General features: G+C 43.8%; 1 protein-coding gene across 3 annotated transcripts in view; it reads right to left on the bottom strand.

The window, feature by feature from the left end:
* PCSK2 (proprotein convertase subtilisin/kexin type 2) overlaps positions 1-22,868 on the bottom strand; it is a 255,053-nt gene that overhangs the window by 20,864 nt on the left and 211,321 nt on the right. For all 3 annotated transcript variants that reach the window (XM_011979467.1, XM_011979466.1, XM_011979468.1), the window contains 2 exons: positions 8,103-8,318; positions 5,614-5,714 (listed from right to left, as the gene is read on the bottom strand). In XM_011979467.1, the coding sequence (XP_011834857.1) occupies positions 5,614-5,714; positions 8,103-8,318 (317 nt within the window). The remainder of the gene's footprint in view (positions 1-5,613; positions 5,715-8,102; positions 8,319-22,868) is intronic.

Below are 22,868 nucleotides of genomic sequence, written 5' to 3'. Positions count from 1 at the left end.
ACTGACTTTTTGTTTAATGTTTAATTTTTACTTTCTGTGGATACACAGTAGGTGTCTATATTTACGGGGCACATGAGATGTTTGGATACAGGCATGCAATGCATAATCATCACATCAGGGTAAATGGGGTATCCATCACCTCAAGCATTTATCCTTTGTAGGAACCTGACTTCTAACAGGAAGGATTGTTTTTCTCGTGTGAAAGGCTGTTCCCTCACCATTCTCTTTCAGAGCACAGTACTTCTATTTACAGCATCAAGCTCCCCTGAACCCAATTCACATTTTCCTCCTCATGATCAAGGCAGCAAAGGGAATTTAAAGTCAGCCCATGCATCTTTAGAGAAATTGAAAATGGAAATGTTTTAAAGATGATGCTGTAGTCTTAAGGTTGGAGGAATCACTTCTACTAACATCTGGTAAATTCTAAAAGACAACAGGAGAATTCTAATCTCTTTACTTGTTGGATCTGATCTTTATCTGAACAATGTAAACTGTGTGACCTGGAGCAAGTTGTTTCACTTCTCTGGGTCTCGTTCTCTTCATCCATAAGAGATGTTTGGAGTCGTAAAAGATCCATTTATTTTCTTTCATTTAAAAAATCCTGAGTCTATCCTCTAAATTTTGGTAGGATTAAAAAATAATTTCAAAAGTTGGATTATTTCCAGTCTGAGAAAAATAATGCATTTATGAGTCAAGCTGGCATTTTCTCCATAGCCTTTGTTTGCTTCTATGAACGTGAGAGAAAATTCAGTTTTCATGACTCCCTGGTGTAGTGGTGGTGTGGAAAATCTCATCTCAAAGGAAGTGAAACCTGATTTTGTGCATCATGTTTGAGGAAGAGATAACTCATTCACTGCAGCCCATTACCATGGCAGAATGAGTGGTGAGTCTCACAGGCATGATGGTGGCAGGGCCTTTTCTGTGTTCCATAGAGAGCCCGGTGGAACACAGGCATCCTAAAGCTTAAAGCCAACTGTGTGAACTTGGATAAGTTACTTTAACAATTCGAGCTCTAGCCTTGACATCTTTAAAATGGGCATAAGGCCTTATAGGTTTGTTGCAGGATGTAAATGTAAATTATGTATATAAAGTACCTAGCACAGTGGTGGACACTGAATAAAAAGACTTTATTATTATTAATAATAACATATATTGCATATATCAGAAGTTAAAGCAAGTTAGGTTACTATTTCCTAAGTATTGACCACAATATTTAAAAGTATGTAAATGAATGTTCTCCAGCTTTAAGGCATATTCAACCTTAAAAATCACCAGACATCCAATTAAAGATAAACTTTCCTAAAAAAAAAATTTCAGAAGCAGAGCTAAAATATTCCAGGAAGTCATTTGAACCTTATTGATGATCTAACTTGCTACATTTTGTAGATAAGACAATAGAGATCCAGAGAAGATGAGTGATTGTCCACTTAGATGTCAGAAGACATTAGCAGTTGTCTTTCCTTCCATATCTATCTTTTCTCCTTCCTTATTAAGAAAACTTCAATTTTATTCAGAACAGCAATGCATTCAGCTATAAAACTACATTTCCCAGCCTCCCTTGAAGTGTGGAGGTGGTCATGTGACAGCTCTAGCCAGTGAGAAATAAGCAGAAGCCACTGGGTGGGGCTCCTTGGAAAAGCCCTTCAACATGGCTGACTCAGCTGGTTTCTTTCTTTTCTCTTTTCTTTTCTTTTTTCTTTTCCTTTCTTTTTTTATTGTATTTTCTTTTTCTTTTCTTTTCTTTTTTTTCTTTCATTCATTCTTTCTTTTTCTTTCATCTCTTTTTTTCTTTTTCTCTTTCTCTCTCTTCTCTCTCTTTTATATATTTTTTATTTTTATTTTTTTGCCCTTTGTGCTTCTCCTTTTCCTGCCTGAAATGCAAACATGATGGCTGGAGTTCCAGCACATCTAGAGAACATGAAAGTGGCAGAGCAAAGAAGCAGAAAACTAGAAAGAGCTGGATTCCTTGATTCACAATGGTACCCCAGTACCCTAAACCAGCCCTGGGTTCCTTATCTTTGTATTTTCTTTCACATGACAGAAAAATAAACCCTTGTCTCTGTTATTAGTTGGATATTATTATTTGGATTTGCTGTTTCATGCAGAAACATTAAATCTTGACTGAATAGCAACACCTAATCAGAGGCAGAAGCCAGCTACCCACACTCTGCACCCAGAGTCACAGATTCACAGAGCTATTGCCTTATTGGTCATCCTCACACCCTAGTCTACAGATCAGTGACAGGCTGGCAGCTTAAGTATTCCTGGGGAACAGGCATTGAAAAGTCAGGTTCCTGGGCCACCCATCCCTAGGGATTTGTATTCAGTGAGGCTTGGGTGAGACTTGGGAATGTATTTTTTTAAAAACTTTCCCCAGTGTGCTCCATTTCACTAGCTATGAGGGAAATGCAAATTAAAACTACAATGTGACTCCACTGCACATCCATAAGAATGCTGAAATGTAGAAGACTACTAATACCACATTTTGGCAAGGATGTGGAGCAACTATAATTCTCATATACTGCTCAAGGTAGGGTCAATGGGTACACCCAATTCAGGAAACTATTTGGTGGTATCTACTAGAATTGCATGTATGTATATTAATGACTCAACGTTTTGACTTCCTAGTAGATACTTAACAGAAATGCATCCGTATGTTCACCAAAAGACATATACAAGAATGTTCCTAACAATATCACTCACAGTAGCCCCAAATGGAAACAATCCAAATATTCATTTATACAATGGAGTGATATTCAACAATGAGAATGAACGATCTGTAACTATATACAGCAACATCTCTTGCTCTGCTGAGCAACAGGGCACATAAATAGTCTGTTTCTTGATTTGGGTGCTGGCTATGTGGGTCTGTTTATTTTGTTAAAATGTCATGGAGCCACACCTAATGAATTTCTTTGTATATACTACACTAACTAAAGAGTTTACATTAAAAATCCATCCCCAGGAAAGTCACTTTTGGAATCATTGTTCCAGTCCAGCATGTGGACCACTTTACTCCAGGTGATTTTCTGGAGTCAAAAATTCATCTCCTTATGACATCTACCCCTCGAGCCTAGCTCACCTTCTAAAACCACAGAGAAAGCACCAGGTCATATGAGAGAAACCTAAATATTCAAAGGTGGCAGTCATCCCTCACTAAAATTCTTTGAAAAATCTCTGATATTGGTGACACTGGGAGATGGGAGCAATATTTTCTGTGACTCAAGTAGGCATTTTCAAGCATTGGGCAGAAAAGTATATTATGATATTAAACTACAAAGTGACAACTGGTTAGGAGAGAGAGGTGGTTTTCTTTTTCTCCCCTGCAGTCGTGATGGGGGAAGTGTTATTCTCTCTCTTTCAAGGTCCTGATGGACATACATTTAGATAATTTGTTGTTATGCATGAGGACTTCCTGTAACCTTATCTCAAGAAGACAGAGAGATGAGCTGTGGGACTGCTCTGTGGAGGCCCTTTTCCTTATCCTTCTGGGCTGTCGCTTGGGGTATCTCATCCTGACCAATGGTTTTCACTTTTGGCTACTGGAGCCGCTTTGCCTAAAGCTAGAGATGCCTTGGAGTTTACTTCTCCAAGGTAGCTCTTAGCCGATGACTGACTCATATAAGAATATGACAGTCCAGCTTCCTTGCCTGGAGGTAGAACAAACTCGGAGGCCTAATTTACATTCGGTATTAGACTGAGGCCAGAACTTTTGAAGTTGAACCTTTGCTTGGATTTTTCCCCATCCTAACTTCCTTCCCCTACTCCCTTACTGTCTTTCCTGGGATCCCTTCCTTAATAAATCACTTGCACAAAAATCTCATCTCAGGGTCTGCTTCCAACCACAGAAAGTTGGTATTTTGAAGAATTTTAGGACCGGCTCCAGTGACGGACTTACCCACAAGCTGCCAGGTGTTATACTTTTTTCCTCTTTATGCCAGCAGAGAACATTAAGTTCATGATCATTGCTTCAAAACAAAGCATGCCTAAATGGTGACTGAATTCTTTTCTGTAGGATATCTAGATGTATGTGCTGAAAGAATGGTGACTAATCAAGGCAGAGCCATGAATCTCTAGGAGTCCAGCAGCCACACCCCTCCACTCTGATTTATTTAGGTGTTCCATTTGTATGCCTATGGATCTAGGCATAGGCATAGGATTTTGTTTGTCAAAAATCCCAGAAGACTGTGAGTCAAGTCTTGACCTCTGGGGTTGAAAGGGCAACCAGAAACCCTTCTCGCTTTTGGAGCACTCCTGCTCCCTGGCCCTTTGCAGCTCAGCTACAGGCAGCAGGCTCTGCTAATTGTCTCCTTGCAGATGAAGTGAGCAAGGCCAACTCAGGCTCCAGGGCCCACTGAGGCCCTGAGATGAACAGTTTTACCTTCAGGAAATGTACATTAGATGTGAGTAAATTTTGGTTTCTGTGCTTGATAGGGCAGAGGTTTCTGTGCCTAATAGTTGAGCTTTGACCAGTGTCTTGGCATCATAAATTTTCTACCTGACTTTTGTTAGAAGAATCAAAGTTTAGACTTGTCCAAAGAGAGGAGTCACTCTCAATTTGGGGTCTTATCTGCAAAGGGAGGATAATTATGCCTTTTCTTGTGAAGGTAGAGGGTTGAACTAGGTAATCTTTTGAAGCCCCTTTCTATTCTAGGAACCAACTCCTGCCTCCTTTGCAAATCAAAAATTGCACTGCATATGTGGAGAGAGACAAGCAGCGCTGCCTAGAGATTGATGCTGGGAGCTCCGGTTGCCTAGCAACTCTACTCTCCTTCCCCAGGAGCCTGAATCTAACTTCTCAGAAGTTGCTGGGAACTGCATTCTCTGACAATTCCCTACACAGCCAGCACTTACACTCACACTACATGTGTGGTGTCTGAAGCCCGTGTGTTCCTTCTGTGAACATAAGGCCAGCCTCAGGTATCACTAAAAGAATGCAGAGTAGCAGGTGGGCAGGTACCTCCACTGCTACTCAAATCCCAGGTGTGTCCAGCAGTAGCAACATGTGGCCTCTCCATAGGATGGTAAGGATGTAGGAGATGGTCTCCTCTTACCTTTAGCTTGGAAGGTTTCCCAGGAAAGCCCATACCTTGGTCTACACTGCGTGAATTTGCGTATCTTGTTTCAGTGTTAAAAAGTGAATCCACCTCACCAATTAACAAATCTTGAGTGGGACCACCTTGTTTGCCACATATTCTGAAACACCAGCTTGGCAGTTTGATTTTTCTTCAAGTAGCTGATTGTGAATATCACTGGAGTAGAAGAACCCAGGGATGCAGAGAGGATAGAGGGGCAAATCTGGTGAAGAAAGAAATATCTCTGTGCCCTCACTGGGTATCTGAGTAAGTTGCTGATATGTGCTGCTGGGTGTTGTGTGCTCCCGGGAATCTGGTTTTATGGTGGGTGTGTGTGTATGTGTGTGTGTGTATATGCACACACACGTGCAGGTGGGCACATGGACCACTTAGAAATGCACAGCAGAGTTCGTTGGCCCTGACTATTCATAGCCTCTCATGTCCACTTTTGCCTCCATGGACACCTGGCATGTGGGCAGAGAGACACGTATTAGTCCACCCTGCAGAGCTGGCCCTGGACCCAGAGCTATGAACATACTTAGCCTCCAGAGCCAGTGCAAACACGCCAGCTGCCTCGGGGGCAGCTGCAGATGTCCCAGAATGCCTCAGAGTGCAGTTGCCGTACAAATCTGTGGTTGCCTGGAAGGGAAGATAATGCGTAATGAGTGAATAAATCACACTGTTTTGAACCCCCGCACAGTGTGGAGCAGGGGATTATCTACTCCTTTTATTTATTTATTTATTGAGACAGACTCACTCTGTTGCCCAGGCTGGAGTGCAGTGGTGTGATTTCTGCTCACGGCAACCTCTGCCTCTCAGGTTCAAGTGATTCTCCTGCCTCAGTCTTCCAAATAGCTGGGATTACAGGCACGTGCCACCACGCCTGGCTAATTTTTGTATTTTCAGTAGAGATGGGGTTTCGCCATGTTGGCCAAGCTGGTCTCGAACTCCTGACCTCAGGTGATCCACCTGCGTTGGCCTTCCAAAGTACTGGGATTACAGGCATGAGCCACTGCGCCCAGCCTACTCCTTGTATTTAAACTATGCTTTGTTCCCAAGAAGATTAAGAGGAAACTAAGGATAAGCTTAGCATCCATATGCATCTCTTTTGCCCTAGGTTTTATCTGAGCTTCCTAGTAGCCCATGTAAAAGGGGACACATAGTCAGTTATAGTTACAGTGTCCACAGGATAAATCAGTTGTTCAAAGAAGCATATCTGTGGCTATTCCAGAGACTAGAGAGAGATTTATTTCCTGAAACCTAAAAAGAAACACTATGAAGTGGCAACTGATGTCAATACTCCCCTAGTTTTGTTGCATCAGGACTGGCCCTTGGAAAGGCCAAAGGCCATGTCATTAGCATTTCTTTTTCCTTCATGGGAGAAAGAGGGGCATTCCCGAAGAGGAAGAATCAGCATGCTCAGCTAAAGTCTACCTAGAAGGGCAGGCTGTTAAAAAATGTTTCTCTACATCTAAAATTCACGGAGAGATTCTGAGACGTGTTGAGTCAAGACAACCCAATATGTGGGTATCACCTCCACAACTCTTATTTAGAGGGGACACTGGTGAATAGATTTTTAAAGGACTTTCACAAAGTGAAAAACCTCATTTTCAATGTTTGTGAGAGCCAGGGTGTTCATTAAAATCATGTATAAACGACAGGAATTCTTCCACTGTCTGTAGGATCCTCAAGAGAGCCTATTATTTTGAGGAAGAAATTACCAGGGAGGTTTAAGGGCATCTATTGAGCAAAATTATAGTACTCAGAGGAAACACAAGGCCTTTAGCCAGCCCAAGTAGAAAAAGTCATAAATACGGGTTGAGGACGAAGTTATACCACTGAGAGGCCTTTGGGGTAGGCAGTGGAGCTTCCAGGCATGAGAGTGAAGTGTCACCTCACCTGTCCCTGTCTGCCCTCCTCCCTTAATGTCCATACAGCTTATAGGACAAGAGGGGTCAAAGTCCCCTTCTGTTTGGGAGGAGCTGGCACATTCTTCATCCTCCCCAAGACCAACGGGGAATGCAGGAGGGCTCGTGGGAAGGACAGGATTTTAAGGTCTGCGTCCCTTCCAGGTAAAGGGCTTCTCCTGGCTCACACAGGGGCATGACCATCTTGCCAAGTTGGGATCCCAAGTGGGAGTATGGGATTGAAACACTGGATGGTACTAATGATTTTGTCCTGAGCTCCTGTCTTCCTCTCTCAAGAAGCCTCAGTGGAGATGGGTGCAGCCAGTCAGGATATAGCTCATGCATGACTACTGAACCACCTACTAAATCCTGGTTTGGAGGTGTGAGAAAAGGCTGATCTGTGACCAAAGTCTCCAGAGAGGAAAAGATCCAAAAAGGCTTATCATGCTTTACACATGATGTATATCCCAGGGGCTTGAAAAATCCACCATTATATCTAGTTGCCACGAAAGGAAGATTTTTTTTTTCTTTGCTCAGAAAAGAGCGACAATCTAAATCTATGATTATTAGTCTTTTTTTTTTTTTCTAAAAATCATGGTTCCATTTTAAAATATGATGAAAATCACAAGTCTTTCCCTGAGCAAATAACAGATGCATGTGCAATTTTAGGGGGTTTATGGATCCAGAAAAGTCCATCCATGAATGTTGTTTTTAAAATTACTATAAATACACAGATGGGTTCTTGTTTCAGACAGGGTTACAGTGTGATGCTTTGGTTCTTACAATGAGTTAGTTATTCTTGTAAGTGATGGAATGGGGCAACTGATTGGTAAACCAGACTTCATCATTACTTGTAAGCCAAAAACAATAAACAAGAAAATCTATGGAAAATGATCTGGAAAGGAGTCCTCACTGATCATGCTCCTAGCTTGCAGATGGGAGGTGTGTGCCTTATTAGAAAGCAGGGCTGGGCATAGAGAAAAGGGGTCTTCCCCGCAGAGCCTTAGTTCAGGCTCTGAGGGAGGGGACAGGAGGGGAGCACATCAGTGTCCCAGCATCCTACCGTAACACAGAGGTGCAGTGGCCCTAAGGAAACAAGGACAGAAGGGGACGTGCTCACCACACCGGCCTCGGGGTTCCTTTTCCTCCCGTTGCTGAAGGTGGAAGCCAGGGTGGAAGAGCAGCTCTCGTCATACAGGGCGGTCCTGCCGTCGTTGATGGCTGAGTTGATGGAGATGGTCCACATGCTGGAGGCGTAGCCGTCGCAGTTGCAGTCATCATAGCTGCCGCCGTCCCCGGAGGCCCACACATAGATGCTGCCTTTGCCGCCGCGGCCCTGGGGGGAGCAGGGGAGATGCTGCTGCTACCCTACATCCTGGGCTGCGAGGGGGCAGGGGAGGTCTCCAGCCCAGGGATTGGGCTTCTTCAGCAGCTGAACCTAAAGACTGGGTGCACTTTTTAAACTGGGTTGGACACCATATCTTTCTGGCAGGGCATTGTGGGAAACTTTTTTTTCCAGGAAGAACTCAATCTAAAAAGTCAACTGAATTTACAATTTAAGCTGGGGACAATGAGGAAAGAAAAGTCGGAAGAACTGCCTTAAAATTTACAAATAAACTGCTTTTTAAAAAAGCTATAAAGGTGATACATGCTCATGATGAAAAGTTTAACTGTATGGAAAGGAAAATTAAAAAAAACTCTCTGAGGTAATTATTATCTCATTCTTACATCTCCTTATGTATCAGACATTTTTCAGTGAAATGCAAGTATATGGACACACATTTTTTCTTAGCTACATAAGCTATACAAAACATTTTTTTTCTTTTTTTCTTTTTCTGAGATGGAGTCTCGCTCTTTCACCCAGGTGGGACTGCAATGGCGCTATCTCAGTTCACTGCAAGCTCCGCCTCCTGGGTTCATGCCATTCTCCTGCCTCAACCTCCCCAGTAGCTGGGACTACAGGCGCCTGCCATCACGCCTGGCTAATTTTTTGTATTTTTAGTAGACATGAGGTTTCACCGTGTTAGCCAGGATGGGTCTCGATCTCCTGACCTCGTGATCTACCAGCCTCGGCCTCCCAAAGTGCTGGGATTACAGGTGTGAACCACTGCACCTGGCCCACAAAACATTTATAGAAGATATATACCTTTCATTTTAAATAGCTACATATCAATATATAAATTTAAATATATGTAGATATTTTAAACATAAAGCATACATTTACTCCATAATATACAAAATTCTTACGTGTGTGTGTGTGTGCATATGTACATACTTTTTCTTTTTTATTCAATTGGATACTAGAATCCTTTTAAACACATAATATACGACATTTCACTTGTGCAAGGGAACTCTAAATATAGGAGGAAAGTCTAATATGATCAAGTAAAACACACAGTGAATAAAACCTTAAACACACAGTAGAATGCACAATAGCTATTGCCACATGCTGATTAGTTTAAATGGCAAGCTTTGCATAAATCCCTACAGTTAGCATGGCTCTTCTCCTCAAACCATGTTCTTAGAGGTTCTTAAAAATCCTTTTCTTTTCCTTGTCTTCTGAGTATCTCCTCTCTACCTAAACAACCCAGGATTGGGCCATTTGCTTCTTGCTTCCCACTTTCTTACCCCAAGGCAATGGGGCTTGGGGCTGCTTAGTTTTCACCTGTGGGCTGGGAGGGTGGATAGGAGTGCAGCCATACAGTGTGGGAGGCAAGGGGCAGGTGCAACCTCCAGCCACTCCACAGCCTGGCCCAGGGTGGCTTGGTTACCCTCTAGAGGGAGAAGACAGAAGAGACTGTCAGGGGAAGTCTCTCCCTGTATGGTCACCAGGTGTCCATGGTCCTTATGCTTGAAACTGACACAGAATCAGTGGTTTAAGGGTGGAGAAGCCAGAAGGAAGAGAGATGATTGGATTACCTCTAAGCGCTCTCTGCCCCCTGACAATCAGATGTGACATTTTCAATTGCTTCTAACAGGACTGGGAATTAATTAGCCTGTGATTGATTGAATCGACAAGTGAACAAATATTTATTCAACCACTAGCTGGGAACTATTCTCAGCATCTTGGTAAATCTATGCTGGAAAACTCCAACCAAAACAAGGAACTGCTCTCAGAAACCAGGACCGCGAGGGACATAGATCAACCCCACAGTTGGTGTGGAAGATCACACTCTCAAACAGACTCAGATTTGGGCTCAGTATCAAGAAATAGCAAAATTGCGGCTGGGCGCGGTGGCTCATGCCTGTAATCCCAGCACTTTGGGAGGCCGAGGCAGGTGAATCACCTGAGGTCGGGAGTTCGAGACCCGCCTGGCCAACATGGTGAAACCATGTCTCTACTAAAAATACAAAAATTAACTGGGTGTGGTGATGCACGTCTGTAATCCCAGCTACTCGTGAGGTGCAGTGAGCCAGGATTGCACCACTGCACTCCAACCTGGACAACAGAGTGAGACCCCCATCTCAAAAAAAGAAAAAAAAGGAAAGTGCAACTGATGTGAGTCATAATAAATGAGTGAGTGAGGTTAACCATCTGCAGAACTTTCTCCTGAATCAGTCCACATGTAGATGTGACAGCTCACATCTCACTGCTAGTGAGATGAAGCAACCTTTGCTAAAATGAAGGAAATTGATGCTAAACATTCTCTTCTTGGTGTGGGGAGTGTGGTAGATTGATTGTGACCCTAATTATTCGTGATTCCCTGTATTTATGCCCTGTGCACTATGCCTTTGCAGCCCCATCCATCAAGAGGAGGGGTCTGTTTCCTACCCCTAGAATCCAAGCTGGCTTTATGTCTTGCTTTGGCCAATAGAATGTGGTGGAAAGTGATTCTGTGTCAGTTCCAAACTTCAGTCCCAAGAACTCCTGTGTTCTCTGATCTCTCCCAGAACTCCATTGCACCATGAAGATAAGCCTAGGTTAGCCTCCTGATTGATAAGAGACAAGTATTCCAGTAAAATTCACTGCCCCTGCTGCCAGCTGCCAGACACAGCAGGGAGGCCATCCTCGATCAGCCAGTCTCTACCTCTCTCTCCTGAGGTTAGCCCAGCCTGGTCCAGATCAGCAGAACAACCCAGCTGACCTGTAGACCGAAGAACAAAATTAAATGATTGTTATTTTAAGCTACTGAGTTTTGGGGCAGTTTGTTATGCAGCCAGCTCACTGATACACAGAGAGCAACTGTCAACCTGTTTCTGAACAGTAAACAGCAAATGTTAATTTTGTTTTAAACCGTCAGATTTGCCCACAAGAATACTTCGTTTTCTAGGAATATTAAACTTTGTTTTCCTTAAGTTAGATTGGACACATGAAGCAACAATAATTGTGTCCTTGCTTCTAGTGATTGGGTTTTAGCACCAAAGAGTCCCTGGCTTCTGGGGAAGATAGGCCAGTGAGGAAAAAAAACCCTAGTTCTGGGGGTAGAAATGAGTGGGGAAGGGACCTCCATAAGAGGACCGAGAGCTGGTGACGGGATGGGGCTGTTGCTGGCATGCCACCCTACTTTGGTTTGAACTTATATGTCCCCCCCAAATTCATATATTAGAACCTAAGACCCAACGTGATAGTCTTAAGAGGTAGGATCTTTAGGAGGTAATTAAGTCATGAGAGTTCAGTCCTCATGAATAGGATTACTGCCCTTATAAAAGGGCTCCAGGGAAATAGCCAGGCCCCTTTTGGCCCTTCCACCGTGGGAAGACCCAGCGTTCGTCCCCTCTACCAGACACAGCAACAAGACACCATCTTGGAAGCAGAGAGCGAGCCTTCGCAAGACACTGAACCTGCCAGTGCCTAGATCTTGGGCTTCTGCTTAAGGCTTGATCCATTTCTGCCTCTCAGCTTCACCTGAACAGGAGCTAGGCAGAAATCGAGACAGAATAACTATGGCTCACATCTAAACCATAACCCGTTAGAGGAAGAAGTGCAGAAAACAAAGGGTGACTATCACAGCAAGCATTTCTATAGCACTTACTGCATGCCAGGGACTTTAAGTACTTTATATATTATCCTATTCAGTCCCCACAGCTACCCTACAGGCAGCACCATTTACACTGGCCACACAAAGGATAAAACACTTAGGAGGAAATTCAATAAATCTAAGAAAAAAAAAGCTAAGGAAGTGCTAAATAAGGCTTTGAAACTCTCTGAACTCTACGGAAGGAGGGACGAAGATGAAGATTTGATCCCATGGAAAGATATTGGCCATGTTCTTGAATAGAAAGACAGGATTACAGAGATGTCAATTTTCCCTATGTTAATATATAAATATGCCAGGCACGGTGGCTCACGCCTGTAATACCAGCACTTTGGGAGGCCGAGGTGGGCGGATCACCTGAGGTCGGGAGTTCGAGACCAGCCTGACCAACATGGAGAAACCTCGTCTCTATTAAAAATACAAAATTAGCTGAGTGTGGTGGCGCATGCCTGTAATCCCAGCTACTTGGGAGGCTGAATCAGAATTGCTTGAACCCAGGAAGCAGAGGTTACGGTGAGCCGAGATTGCGCCATTGCACTGCAGCCTGGGCAACAAGAGTAAAACTGAGTCTCAAAAAAAAAAAAAAAAAAAAAAAAAAAAAATATAAAACTTTATCCCAATAAATATACAATGTATCAATTGAGATTCAGCCAGGCAAATATTGCCACACTTGGTAGGTCAACAGAGGGAATTTTATCCAGGGAATAGGTGTTAAAGGAAAGCCTAAAACCCAAAAGGGACATGGGAAGTCACCCATGGATTAGAGGGTGACCCGGGAGCTGGAGGACAAAGGGAGGCCATTACCCAAGAGCCAGCACTGTGGGCGGGGCTGTCTGCTGGGGGGCAGAGTCTCAGCGCTAATCCTGCAGCTCACGCTCAGTGAGTGGAATGGCCGTCAGCTGCCTGAGGCAAGTAGGCCAGCCTGGTGGCTCATGCCTGTAATCCCAGTGCTCTGGGAATTGGAGGCTTGAGGCAGGAGGAGCGCTTGAGGTCAAGAGTTTGAGACCAGCCTGGGCAAAGTAGCGAGAGCCCCATTCACCCCCCACTGTACAAAATAAAAAATTAGCTTGGCATGGTGGGGCACGCCTGTAGTTCTAGCTACTCGGGAGCCCAGGAGTTTGAGGAGCTGGAGTCTGCACTGGGCTATAATCACACCACTGCACTCCAGCCTGGATGACAGGAAAAAAAAAAAAAAAAGGCAAGTGCATTTAGGTGAAATTAAATGAGTGGTGCAACTCCACTTTGAATTCTGCCAGTCTTTTGAAGTGTAGTGAGATTATAGTGTTTCTCAAAAGTTTTTGCCAAATGGAAACTTTTAACCTAGGCACTATGGAGTGTACTTAACCACCCTGGTTCTCAAGCAGCGTGGACTTTTGCTTCAGGGTGGAGTGATGGAGACAATTTTGGTGGTCACAACCATGTGTGTTTTACTAACATCTAATGGATAAAGGCCAGGGAGACTACTAAACTTATACACAAAGGACAACCACCTCACCACCGACAAAACAGTATTTTGCCCAGAATGTCCACATGCTCAGGCTGAGAAATCCTGCTGACCCAATGGTAAAGGGCAGTGAGTTGGAACTTGCTGGGCATGGCCTTAAGTAGCCTCTCACAAGTCCGAAACTTCTGAAACAATCAAGCAAATTTTTTATTTTGCTGATAATATAAAAATAATGTTACAAATTGCTTACCGTCAGCTAAGGTGACATTCCAGCTAGAGACTGGTGCAGTGGCTTGCTGTGTCCCCAGTGCATCGCCTATGTTCGAGGAGGTGGAAATCCCACTTTGAGAAACTTGTGGCTAAAGTGAATCAGTCCTTCCACCCTAACCAATGGGTAGGGACCTGGGTTAATGACCAGAACAGGCCCTGGTCCAGGGTTGGTATGGGTTTAGGGTGCAGACCCCTGGTGAGGCAAGCCTGGGAGAGCTTATCTTTTTGTAAACAACTATAGTAATTGTTATTTTCCAGTCACCTTGATTTCTTAATACAACATTAACATACCTTGGAAAAAGTTATTGTATTTTTTACTATGAAAATAATATTTATTGTAGAATAATTGGAATATAGAAGATGAAGGAAATAAAAATCCTTTATAATCTTACATGAATAGATAATCATTGGTGATATTTTGTGGATTCCTGTCAATTTTACATATAAATGCAAAGTATAAGAACGGGCTTGAAAGTGAAACTGGGATAATAAAAATAGAAGGACTTTCTTGGCCTGCTTAAAATGCGTTTCTCACAATTTATATAATTAACATTTTTATGTGATTAAATACTCTTCTACACCATAATTTTTTGTTAGTTTTATGAAATAGCCATTCTGCAATTTATTTACACCTCTTCTTGAATGTACATAGAAGGTTGTCTCTAGTTTTTAAAAAAGTACTTTATGTTTAAAATGAACATAATCTTATATATGTCTTTGTATGTTTATTTTCTTAGGCAGTGTTTCTAAAAGAGGAAATTTTGGGAGAAAAAAATGAATGATGATTCTTGGTTCATCTGCCGTATTATTGCTCTTGATAAAGTTTGTTAACAGTTTATATGTTTACCTGCAGTGCATGAGAACTCTACATTCAGCTCATATGGGCCATAATTTAGAATTGTCATTTCTTAAAAATAGTTTTGCCAGTTTGGTGAGTAAAAATAGTACCTCATTGTTTTGAGTTATATATTTTTTCACGAAAGTTGAATTTATCTTTTTGTGTTTTTCCTGCTCATTTGTATTCTTGCTTATTATTTAGCAAGGCCCCAAGTCCCAAAAGATAATATCCTTTGCCTATTTTTTTTCTTTCATAGAATTTTTTTTTTTTTGAGACAGAGTATAGCTCTGTCCCAGGCTGGAGTGCAATGGTGTGATCTCGACTCATTGCAGCCTTTGCCTCCCAGGTTCAAGATATTCTCCTGCCTCAGCCTCCCGAGTAGCTGGGATTGCAGGCATGTAGCACTGTGCCCGGCCAATTTTTATTTTTATTTTTATTTTTAGTAGAGATGATGGAGTTTCACCACGTTGGCCAGGCTGGTCCTGAACTCCTGACGTCAAGTGATCTGCCCACCTTGGCCTCCCAAAGTGCTGGGATTACAGGCATGAGACACCTCGCCTGGCCTCATAGTATTCTTTTTACTGGTTTGTAAGAGCTCTTCCTGTATTAAGAAACTGAGCTAGATTTTTATTATCTACATGCATATATATTTACTCAGTTTTTCCTTTTCCTTTTATGTGTTGGATTTAGACTTGCAGACATTTTTCCATTATATTACTTTAATCTGTTATTAAAATATGAATTTTAAAATAAACACATTTTAAATTGCACATGAAACAACGTATTGATTTATGAATATTGCCTTTCTGCACTCGTAGTTCATGAAAAATTTTATTCAAACTATTCATGAACATCTTTGGCAAATTTTTTTCAAACTATTCACAAACATCTTTGACATTGGCACATTTGTCCTCACTAGGTCAACTGGTTACCTCTGGAGCTACCTAACTGTTTTGGTTAGGTACAGTTTGGTTAGGCACATTGTGGTAGTCATTGCTGCTGCTTGCTAAATATTGCAAAGTGTCCATGGTCTGAGCCCATGACCATGCCTCTTTGTGGTTGGGTGAGGTCTTATAAACCATTTTAATCAATCGGTTGTGAGTGGGAGTGATGGTAGACAGTATCCTTTCTAGTTTGGAACTTTTACTCGTCAGTTCCAGACTCTGCAGAGGACCCTGTGGGTTCTGTGGTAGTTCAGTGGGAGTAGAGTATCAGGCTCTCTGGAAGAGCCAAGCTAAGGACGGTGCAGTCGCCCTGGCCTCTGATTTAAATCCTCACCTCGATTCAGTGTTTGATGGCACCTGTGGTCATCTTTAATTGTTGTCTGGTTTTCGTGTAACCACCTTGGAGGTCAGAATCCTGTGTTACTCTGTTTCACTGCTCAAAGGATCCAGCCATTGTAGTGATGAATCTTTCTGATTTCAGAGGTGCTGCTGAGTTTACTTTCACGTCAACTTCTAACCCCGGGTGAATTTCTCACTGGGCCCAGGTGGGCCAACAGGTAGCACCAAAGAGGGGGTGACCAACTGTCTTGGCTTGCCCAGGATTGAGGGGTTTCCTGAGATGTGGGACTTTTCAATGTGAAAAACAGGGAAGTCCCTGGCAAAACGAGACGGCTGGTCACAAGGATTACCCGAAATCCACCAGACTTTTCTCGTAGTTCTCTTTATGCCAGAAATGAAAGGAGGGACGGTAATGGCACCAGCTGTTTCCAAGGCTGAGCTGCAGATTCCACGCTGCAGCGGTTCTGCTCAGTTGCGACCTTCATCTGGCTGCAGAGCATAAATCTGGGCTCGCGGAGTATTTGTGAGAGCTCCTTGGCAGGAGGCATTCATCGTCTGCCAGAGGCCCTGGCACTCCCTGCAACGGTGTATGACCCACGGCTCTGATTAAATTTCAGCAGGCGGCACTGTGGCCTCCCCTCGCCCATGCCTGATTAATCACTATCTCCCCAGGCAACTCTCTCTGTTCCCTGCTTTCCTGGATGGTGGTTTTCTTGTAAGGGGTCCCCGTCCATACATTCCAGCTGGAAGAAGACCTGCGATCTGTACTTTGCCCTTTGCAACCCCTTAGGGAGTAAACAATCAATGCGCTGTCTCATCTGTACCTCAGATAATTTCTGTAGCCTTGTTTTTAAATATTCCTAAAATATCCCCTCCAGTAGCAACTCCAAAGAGTAACTAAGAAGAAGTTGGGATGTAGTCATCAGAGCCAGCAAAAGGTGTGCCAGGGTTGCTCTGGGTGGCTGTATTTCCTCAAGTTGTGGAAAGAAGTTCATGAATCAGTTGTCACTTTCAAGACCTTCTAGCGTCACCCGAATTCCCCTTCTGGTTGTCAGAGCAAAATAAGATGCTGTGTCCTATAATGCCCGGTTTTTGTAACTCCCTCTTTGCAAGGGCTACATCCTTTTCCTGAACAGTAAACACATCACCTTGCTAGTGCTTTATCTATCCAGAGAGTGATGACTCTATGTCTCAGGTTAGGTTTTGCTTAAGCTGCACTTTGGGAGTTGTGTGTGAGCCCGTATCCCTTGGACTTTAGAGTTCCCTGTGCCTGGGAGTTTCTCAATGTCAACATATGCATCTTTTTGTCTAAGGGCTTCCAAGAGGCTGAAGGCTGCTTTGCGCATCTGTCCTCAGGCTGAAAGCACTGGGGCATTTACAACCTTTTGAGAACAAACCTCATCAATGGGTTTTATTCCAGCTCCTTTCCCACAGGGTGGGATACCTTTGGGGTGTGTTCTCAAGTTTTGGTGTGGTTTTCTGAAGCTTCCCACCGGCATTAAGCTCCAGTTGCTGACAGTGATGACTGGCAGGATAACATACCCTTAACTGGTCCTGTCTTTTTCCTGCCACACCTCTCATTCATCACTGGTATTCTCTTTACCTCCCCAATAAACTACTTGATCCCAAATCTTGCCTCAGGATCTGCTTCTAGGAGATCTAAAACTAAGACAGAAGTCGATTATTGAACCCTCTCCTAATTCAGGCACCTCTGTCACCCTCTTCCCATATACAATGTGAAAAATGCTGTAACTGTAAACCCAACACATAGACTACAAAGCTAAAGATTAAAATAAGCAAAAGAAAAAAAGGATTTCCTTCTTGCCCACTCCTCACTGCTTCTCTCAAGTATTAATTAAGCAAATGTAGGAGGTGCAAACTTCAAATCCCTAAGGAGCCAGGTAGGTGATGTTTGTGTGAAGCAGGTATCAGATAACTGGGAACAGTGGGATCTATGGCAAACAGTGTGTGCCCCGATAAAAATCTCTTATCCATCTCCTCTGTATTCTCTTCCTTTAAATCATTACTATGTTGGTCAAACAAACCATACGTACAGGATGATAAAACTGAAAGACAAACCTAAGAAGTGCCTTGTGGAACAGGTAGTTCTCTGACTCCTTTGTTTATGTGAAGACTGCCTTTCAGAGATGGATTTTCCCTTATAGTAGAGCAGGAAGTTACTGGGAGGAAACCTTCGCTAAGGCACAATGCACCCTCACTTCCAAAATGCTACAATGTTGTCCAAAAAATGTCACCTTGAAACAAGGAAAGATTTATTCCCATTGCTTGGGGAAATTTATTCCCATTGCTTGGGGAAAAGTCAAATGAGAAATCATGTAGTTTTCATCATACTCAGTCTACTTTCTAAAAAATATACATGCTGTCATCTGAAGATCAGTCATAACAATTTTTCTCTTAAGCTTCAGCGGGCTCGGCATGCTTTGCAGGGCAATCATACTTGAAATGGCCTTTTCACCTGTAGCCAGGGAGACTACAGATGGAGGAGAGAGAAATATCCTGCTTCGAGAGGCAGTGGAGCAGTGCAGAAGTCCGTGGAAAATGACAGGGGCACCCAGGGATGTGCAGCACTGCCACCATCTGTACTGTCAGTCTGGACAGAGGGCACACATCTCCTACCTGCCTGACTCTCTTTTGGCCTCAGGTGTCAAAAAAAGTGCCTCTCAGTGAAAATCCATGTCTGCTGAGGAAAGGGGGAATCTGCCAAGCGTTCCCCTGGGCACCTGCTGTCACTTGGTCTGGGGCTTGGATGTGTAACCATTTCTCTCCAGTCACAAAATGAGTAATGCAATAAGGAAACAGGCTGTGTGTGCATCAAAAATTTCATCCTAAATGCTTCTTAAGGAGACCAGGCATTGAAACAGGGTAGGGACGTCACTTTCGTGCCACCCAATCCTGTTGTCAGACCTTCTCTGTAAACCACATTGTGTCACTCAAATGCCGGGCTCATGTTGCTGTTTCAGATGAGTTGAATTTCAACAGCAGACTGACATAACCTTGTAATAAAGCATCTTCACTATTTCCTAAACAGTGTAACAATGGACATTGAGCTGCTGTCACCTTGATGTTCATTTCGTGGACTCTGTTTTCCATTTCATAGTTGTGTTTCTGGGATCCTTGTATTTAATGTAAAAGTGATGAATTCCTTAGGTTATGAGATCTTTCCTTGACTTAGAAAAGTCTTCCACAGTCTTGGGATAACTTAGGACTCTGGTTGAGAATCTTGTTATTTTGAGGAAACATAAAACCTTAGGGTTTCAGGTGTTTTTCTTCCTGTTTTTCCACTTCCCAAAGGGAACTTCCAGACTCATGAAGGCAAGGGTGGCTGTTACTTGCAGGGAGAACACATAGGTATGTAAGTGCTATAATTTAAGGAAAGTCAGAAGAGTCCTCTAACGAGGGGGGTGCTGTTAAATGTTTAACAACCAGCTCTCTGAAGGGGGCATAAAAGGATTTTATTTTTAGTGTTTGTCAATTTCCATGTCTAATTTCAAGCTCCCAATTTGATGTTATTGGGAGCTTTTCAGTACGGCACTGTCCCTAGTTTGGAAACATGTTTCTCTCCTAGGACTGCATCATGAGCATTCTGGCGTGCTCATTCCTTGGAGGAAGCTATGTCAGAGAAGGAAGGGAGGGAGACTTCTCAAGGTCCTGAACTAGAAGGAAAAAATTGTAATTGGATAAACTATTGACCCTCTTGGCTGTAAAGGAGAGGGCCAGGTGACGTCAAGTGACCTTGAACAGTGACCAGGTCATTCCCACACTGCCAAACCTCTTTTTTGACCATCCATTCTAAGATTGGAAGGTGCATTAGTTTGCCAGGGCTGCTACCAAAGGACCACAACCAAAGGACCAAAGTAACAACCAAAGGAACACCAACTGGGTGGCTTAAACAACAGAGATTTCTTGCCTAGAAGTCCTGGAGACAGAAGTGTCAGCCACCTCTGCTGACATTTCCGTCTCCAGAACTTCTAGGAATAGAATCCATCTCTAGAAGTTCTGCAGACATAATAGATTCTGTCCCATTCCTAGAAGTTCTGGAGACGGAATCTATCCCATTCCTCTCCCAGCTCCCGGTGGGCTGTTGGCCATCTCTGGCTTTCCTGGGCTTGTAGATGCATCCCCAGCCACCTCTGCCTTCATCTTCACATGCTGTTCTCCCTGTGTGCATATCTGTGCCCAGATGTTCCTGTTCTATTTTTTTTTTGTCTTTTAAATAAGGACACCAATCATATTGGATTAGGGGCCCACCCTACTCCAATATGACCTCTTCTTAATTAATTAGATCTGCAATGACCCTATTTCCAAATGAGGTCACATTATGAGATATTGGGGATTAGGACCCCAACTTATGAATATTTGGGGACAGAATTGAGCCCACAACAGAAGAGGTGCTGATATGGTTTGGCTGTGTTCCCACCCAAATCTCATCTTGAATTTCTACATGTTGTGGGAAGGACCCAGTAGGAGGTAACTGAATCATGGGGGCGGGTCTTCCCCATGCTGTTCTCTTGATAGTGAATAAGTCTTATGAGATCTGATGGTTTTAAAAAGGGGAGTTTCCCTACATAAGCTGTCTTCTCTTGTCTGCCACCATGGAAGACATGACTTTCACCTTCCACCATGATTGTGAAGTCTCCCCAGCTATGTGAAACCGTAAGTCCAATAAACCTCTTTCTTTTGTAAATTGCCCAGTCTTAGGTATGTCTTTACCAACAGTGTGAAAACGGATTAATACAGGTGCATACAGTCTTATATTTCTGTTCAGACCTTTGAAATCATTCAGCAGCTCAGAAGAAACTGCTCCATCAGATGCCTAAGAAGACTGTGAATATAGACAACTACCCTTTGATGTCCTCAGAGAAGAAAGAAAGGGATTTCGTTAGAAACCTTCTGATTGGCCTCTGACCCTGCAAGTTCTGAACCTTCCCAACAGAACCACATTTCTTGGTTTTGGAGCCTCATCTTGGAGTGTTTCTCCTAATTTTGAACCAAAATTTCCCTGAAAGCATCGAGGGCAAGTGGCAGCTGGAGCAGAGACTGACAGGTTGTAACAAGCAAGGGTGCCAATGGGGTGGTGTCCAATTGGAAACACCTCTAAGCATAAGCCTCCAGGAAGAGGAAGGGTGGGGTGGAGAGCGGGAGCCACGAAGCTGGGGAGAAGCAGACGGGGTGAGTGTGGCCTGGCCCCGTGACCGCAGAGCCCTCCTGTGTCTCTCCACACATTCTTGGGGCTGGCATCCTACAGCCACCTTGGATCAGGATGTCTGTCTGGTCCCAGACACTACGAGGTCTTGCGTGAATCGATCTCATTGCCCTGATTCCTCCTGGCGCATTTTTCTGTTTTTTTTTTTTTTTTTTTTTTTTTTTTTTTTTTTTTATAGAGTTTCACTCTTGATGCCCAGACTGGAGTGCAATGGCATGATCTCAGCTCACTGCAACATCTGCCTCCCGGGTTCAAGCGATTCTCCTGCCTTAGCCTCTTAAGTAGCTGAGATTACAGGTGCCCACCACCACACCTGGCTAATTTTTTGTATCTTTAGTAGAGACGGGTTTTCACCATATTGATCAGGCTAGTCTTGAACTCCTGACCTCAGGTGATCCACCTGCCTCGACCCCCCAAAGTGTCGGAATTACAGGCATGAACCCAGCGCCCAGCGCCTCCTGGTGCATTCTTACAAGAAACCAATTTAGTTGGGCTACCTAGGCCTCTGTTCCTTCAACACAGAGACAAATGGCTTGTGGCTCAGTCACCACACAGCCCACCCGTCCAACCCATCGTACTGATGAGGAAATACAGGGTTGTTCCTTTCTGGAAACGAGTCACCTCTGCTGCCCTTTTCTATTCATTGTGGGTTTTAAGAAACCATATGCTGGGGTCTTAGGATCTCAGGGTTAGATGATTTGGATCCTCAAGATAGTAGAGCAACACCTCGCAAACTTTAATGGGATCTTGTTAAAATGCGGCATCCGTGGGAGGGGAGGAGGTGCTGAGGTTTTGCGTTTTCACTCTCCCAGGTGGGCCGTGGCCACACTTTAAGAAGCACTGACTCAGACCATTTTGCAGAAAGTGAGGAATGGAGACACTGACTAGTCTGAAGTTCCCCAGCCAATGGGGGGGCGGGGGGTGGGCAGGACTGAGGTTAAAACTCAGGTCTCTCCACTGTCAAGAGGAGTTCTCCACCTGCTGAAATATCCCTGCAACAGGACGGACCTGCTGCTGTGCAGTGCTGGCTCTCTAGTGAAGACAGAGACGTTGACCCGCAGCCAGAAAAGCCTGATTCTGAGCGATGAGTGCCTTCATTTGGTACCCTATGTGCTTCCTTCCCATGGGGCCTGTGACAGCTGTGGTTGGAAGGGCCTGGCTGTGTCCCAAGGAAATTGTCTTTGCAAAGCCAGTCTGGGGGTTAGATCCAGCCTGTGTGCCAAAGTTGGCCACCCACTGCGCTGAAGGGTTCCACTTGGTCTGAAATATTGTTTACTATTGTTTAGGGCTGAGACTCTGGGGAAGGTACATGTGAACTTGCCAATTTTTGTCCAGTGAGATGCTTTAGTCTGGTAAGACTAGGAGTGTGTATAAGCAAGCAACAATTTGGTAAGGATCCAAAGTTAGATTTCTCATGGCTAAATATAATCTAATCAGACTGAGCTCATTTCATCAATTCTTTTACAAATTTTACATTGCCTAGCATTCAGAGGCTTAGACTCACTAGGAATACAAACACAGACACAAGGACAGAAGCTAAGGGATGATTTTGGAGGCTGTGAATGGTGAAGAGGTAGAGAAAAATGGTGTGGAAGAGGCCGGGTGCGGTGGTGTACGCTTGTAATCCCACCTTGGGAGGCCGAGGTGGGAGGATCTCTTGAGTCCCGGAGTTTCAAACCAGCCTGGACAACATGGTGAAACATGTCTATAAAAATTTAGCTGGGCATGGTATCATGCACCTGTAGTCCCAGCCACTCTAGAGGCTGAGGCAGGAGAATCACTTGAGCCCAGGAGGTTGAGGCTGCAGTGAGCTGAGATTGTACGACTGCACTTCAGCCTGGGTGATGCAGT

This window comes from Mandrillus leucophaeus, unplaced genomic scaffold (assembly GCF_000951045.1).
Source record: "Mandrillus leucophaeus isolate KB7577 unplaced genomic scaffold, Mleu.le_1.0 Scaffold202, whole genome shotgun sequence".
Classification (NCBI taxonomy): Eukaryota; Metazoa; Chordata; class Mammalia; order Primates; family Cercopithecidae; genus Mandrillus; species Mandrillus leucophaeus.
This window is presented reverse-complemented; position numbering and strand designations above follow the sequence as displayed.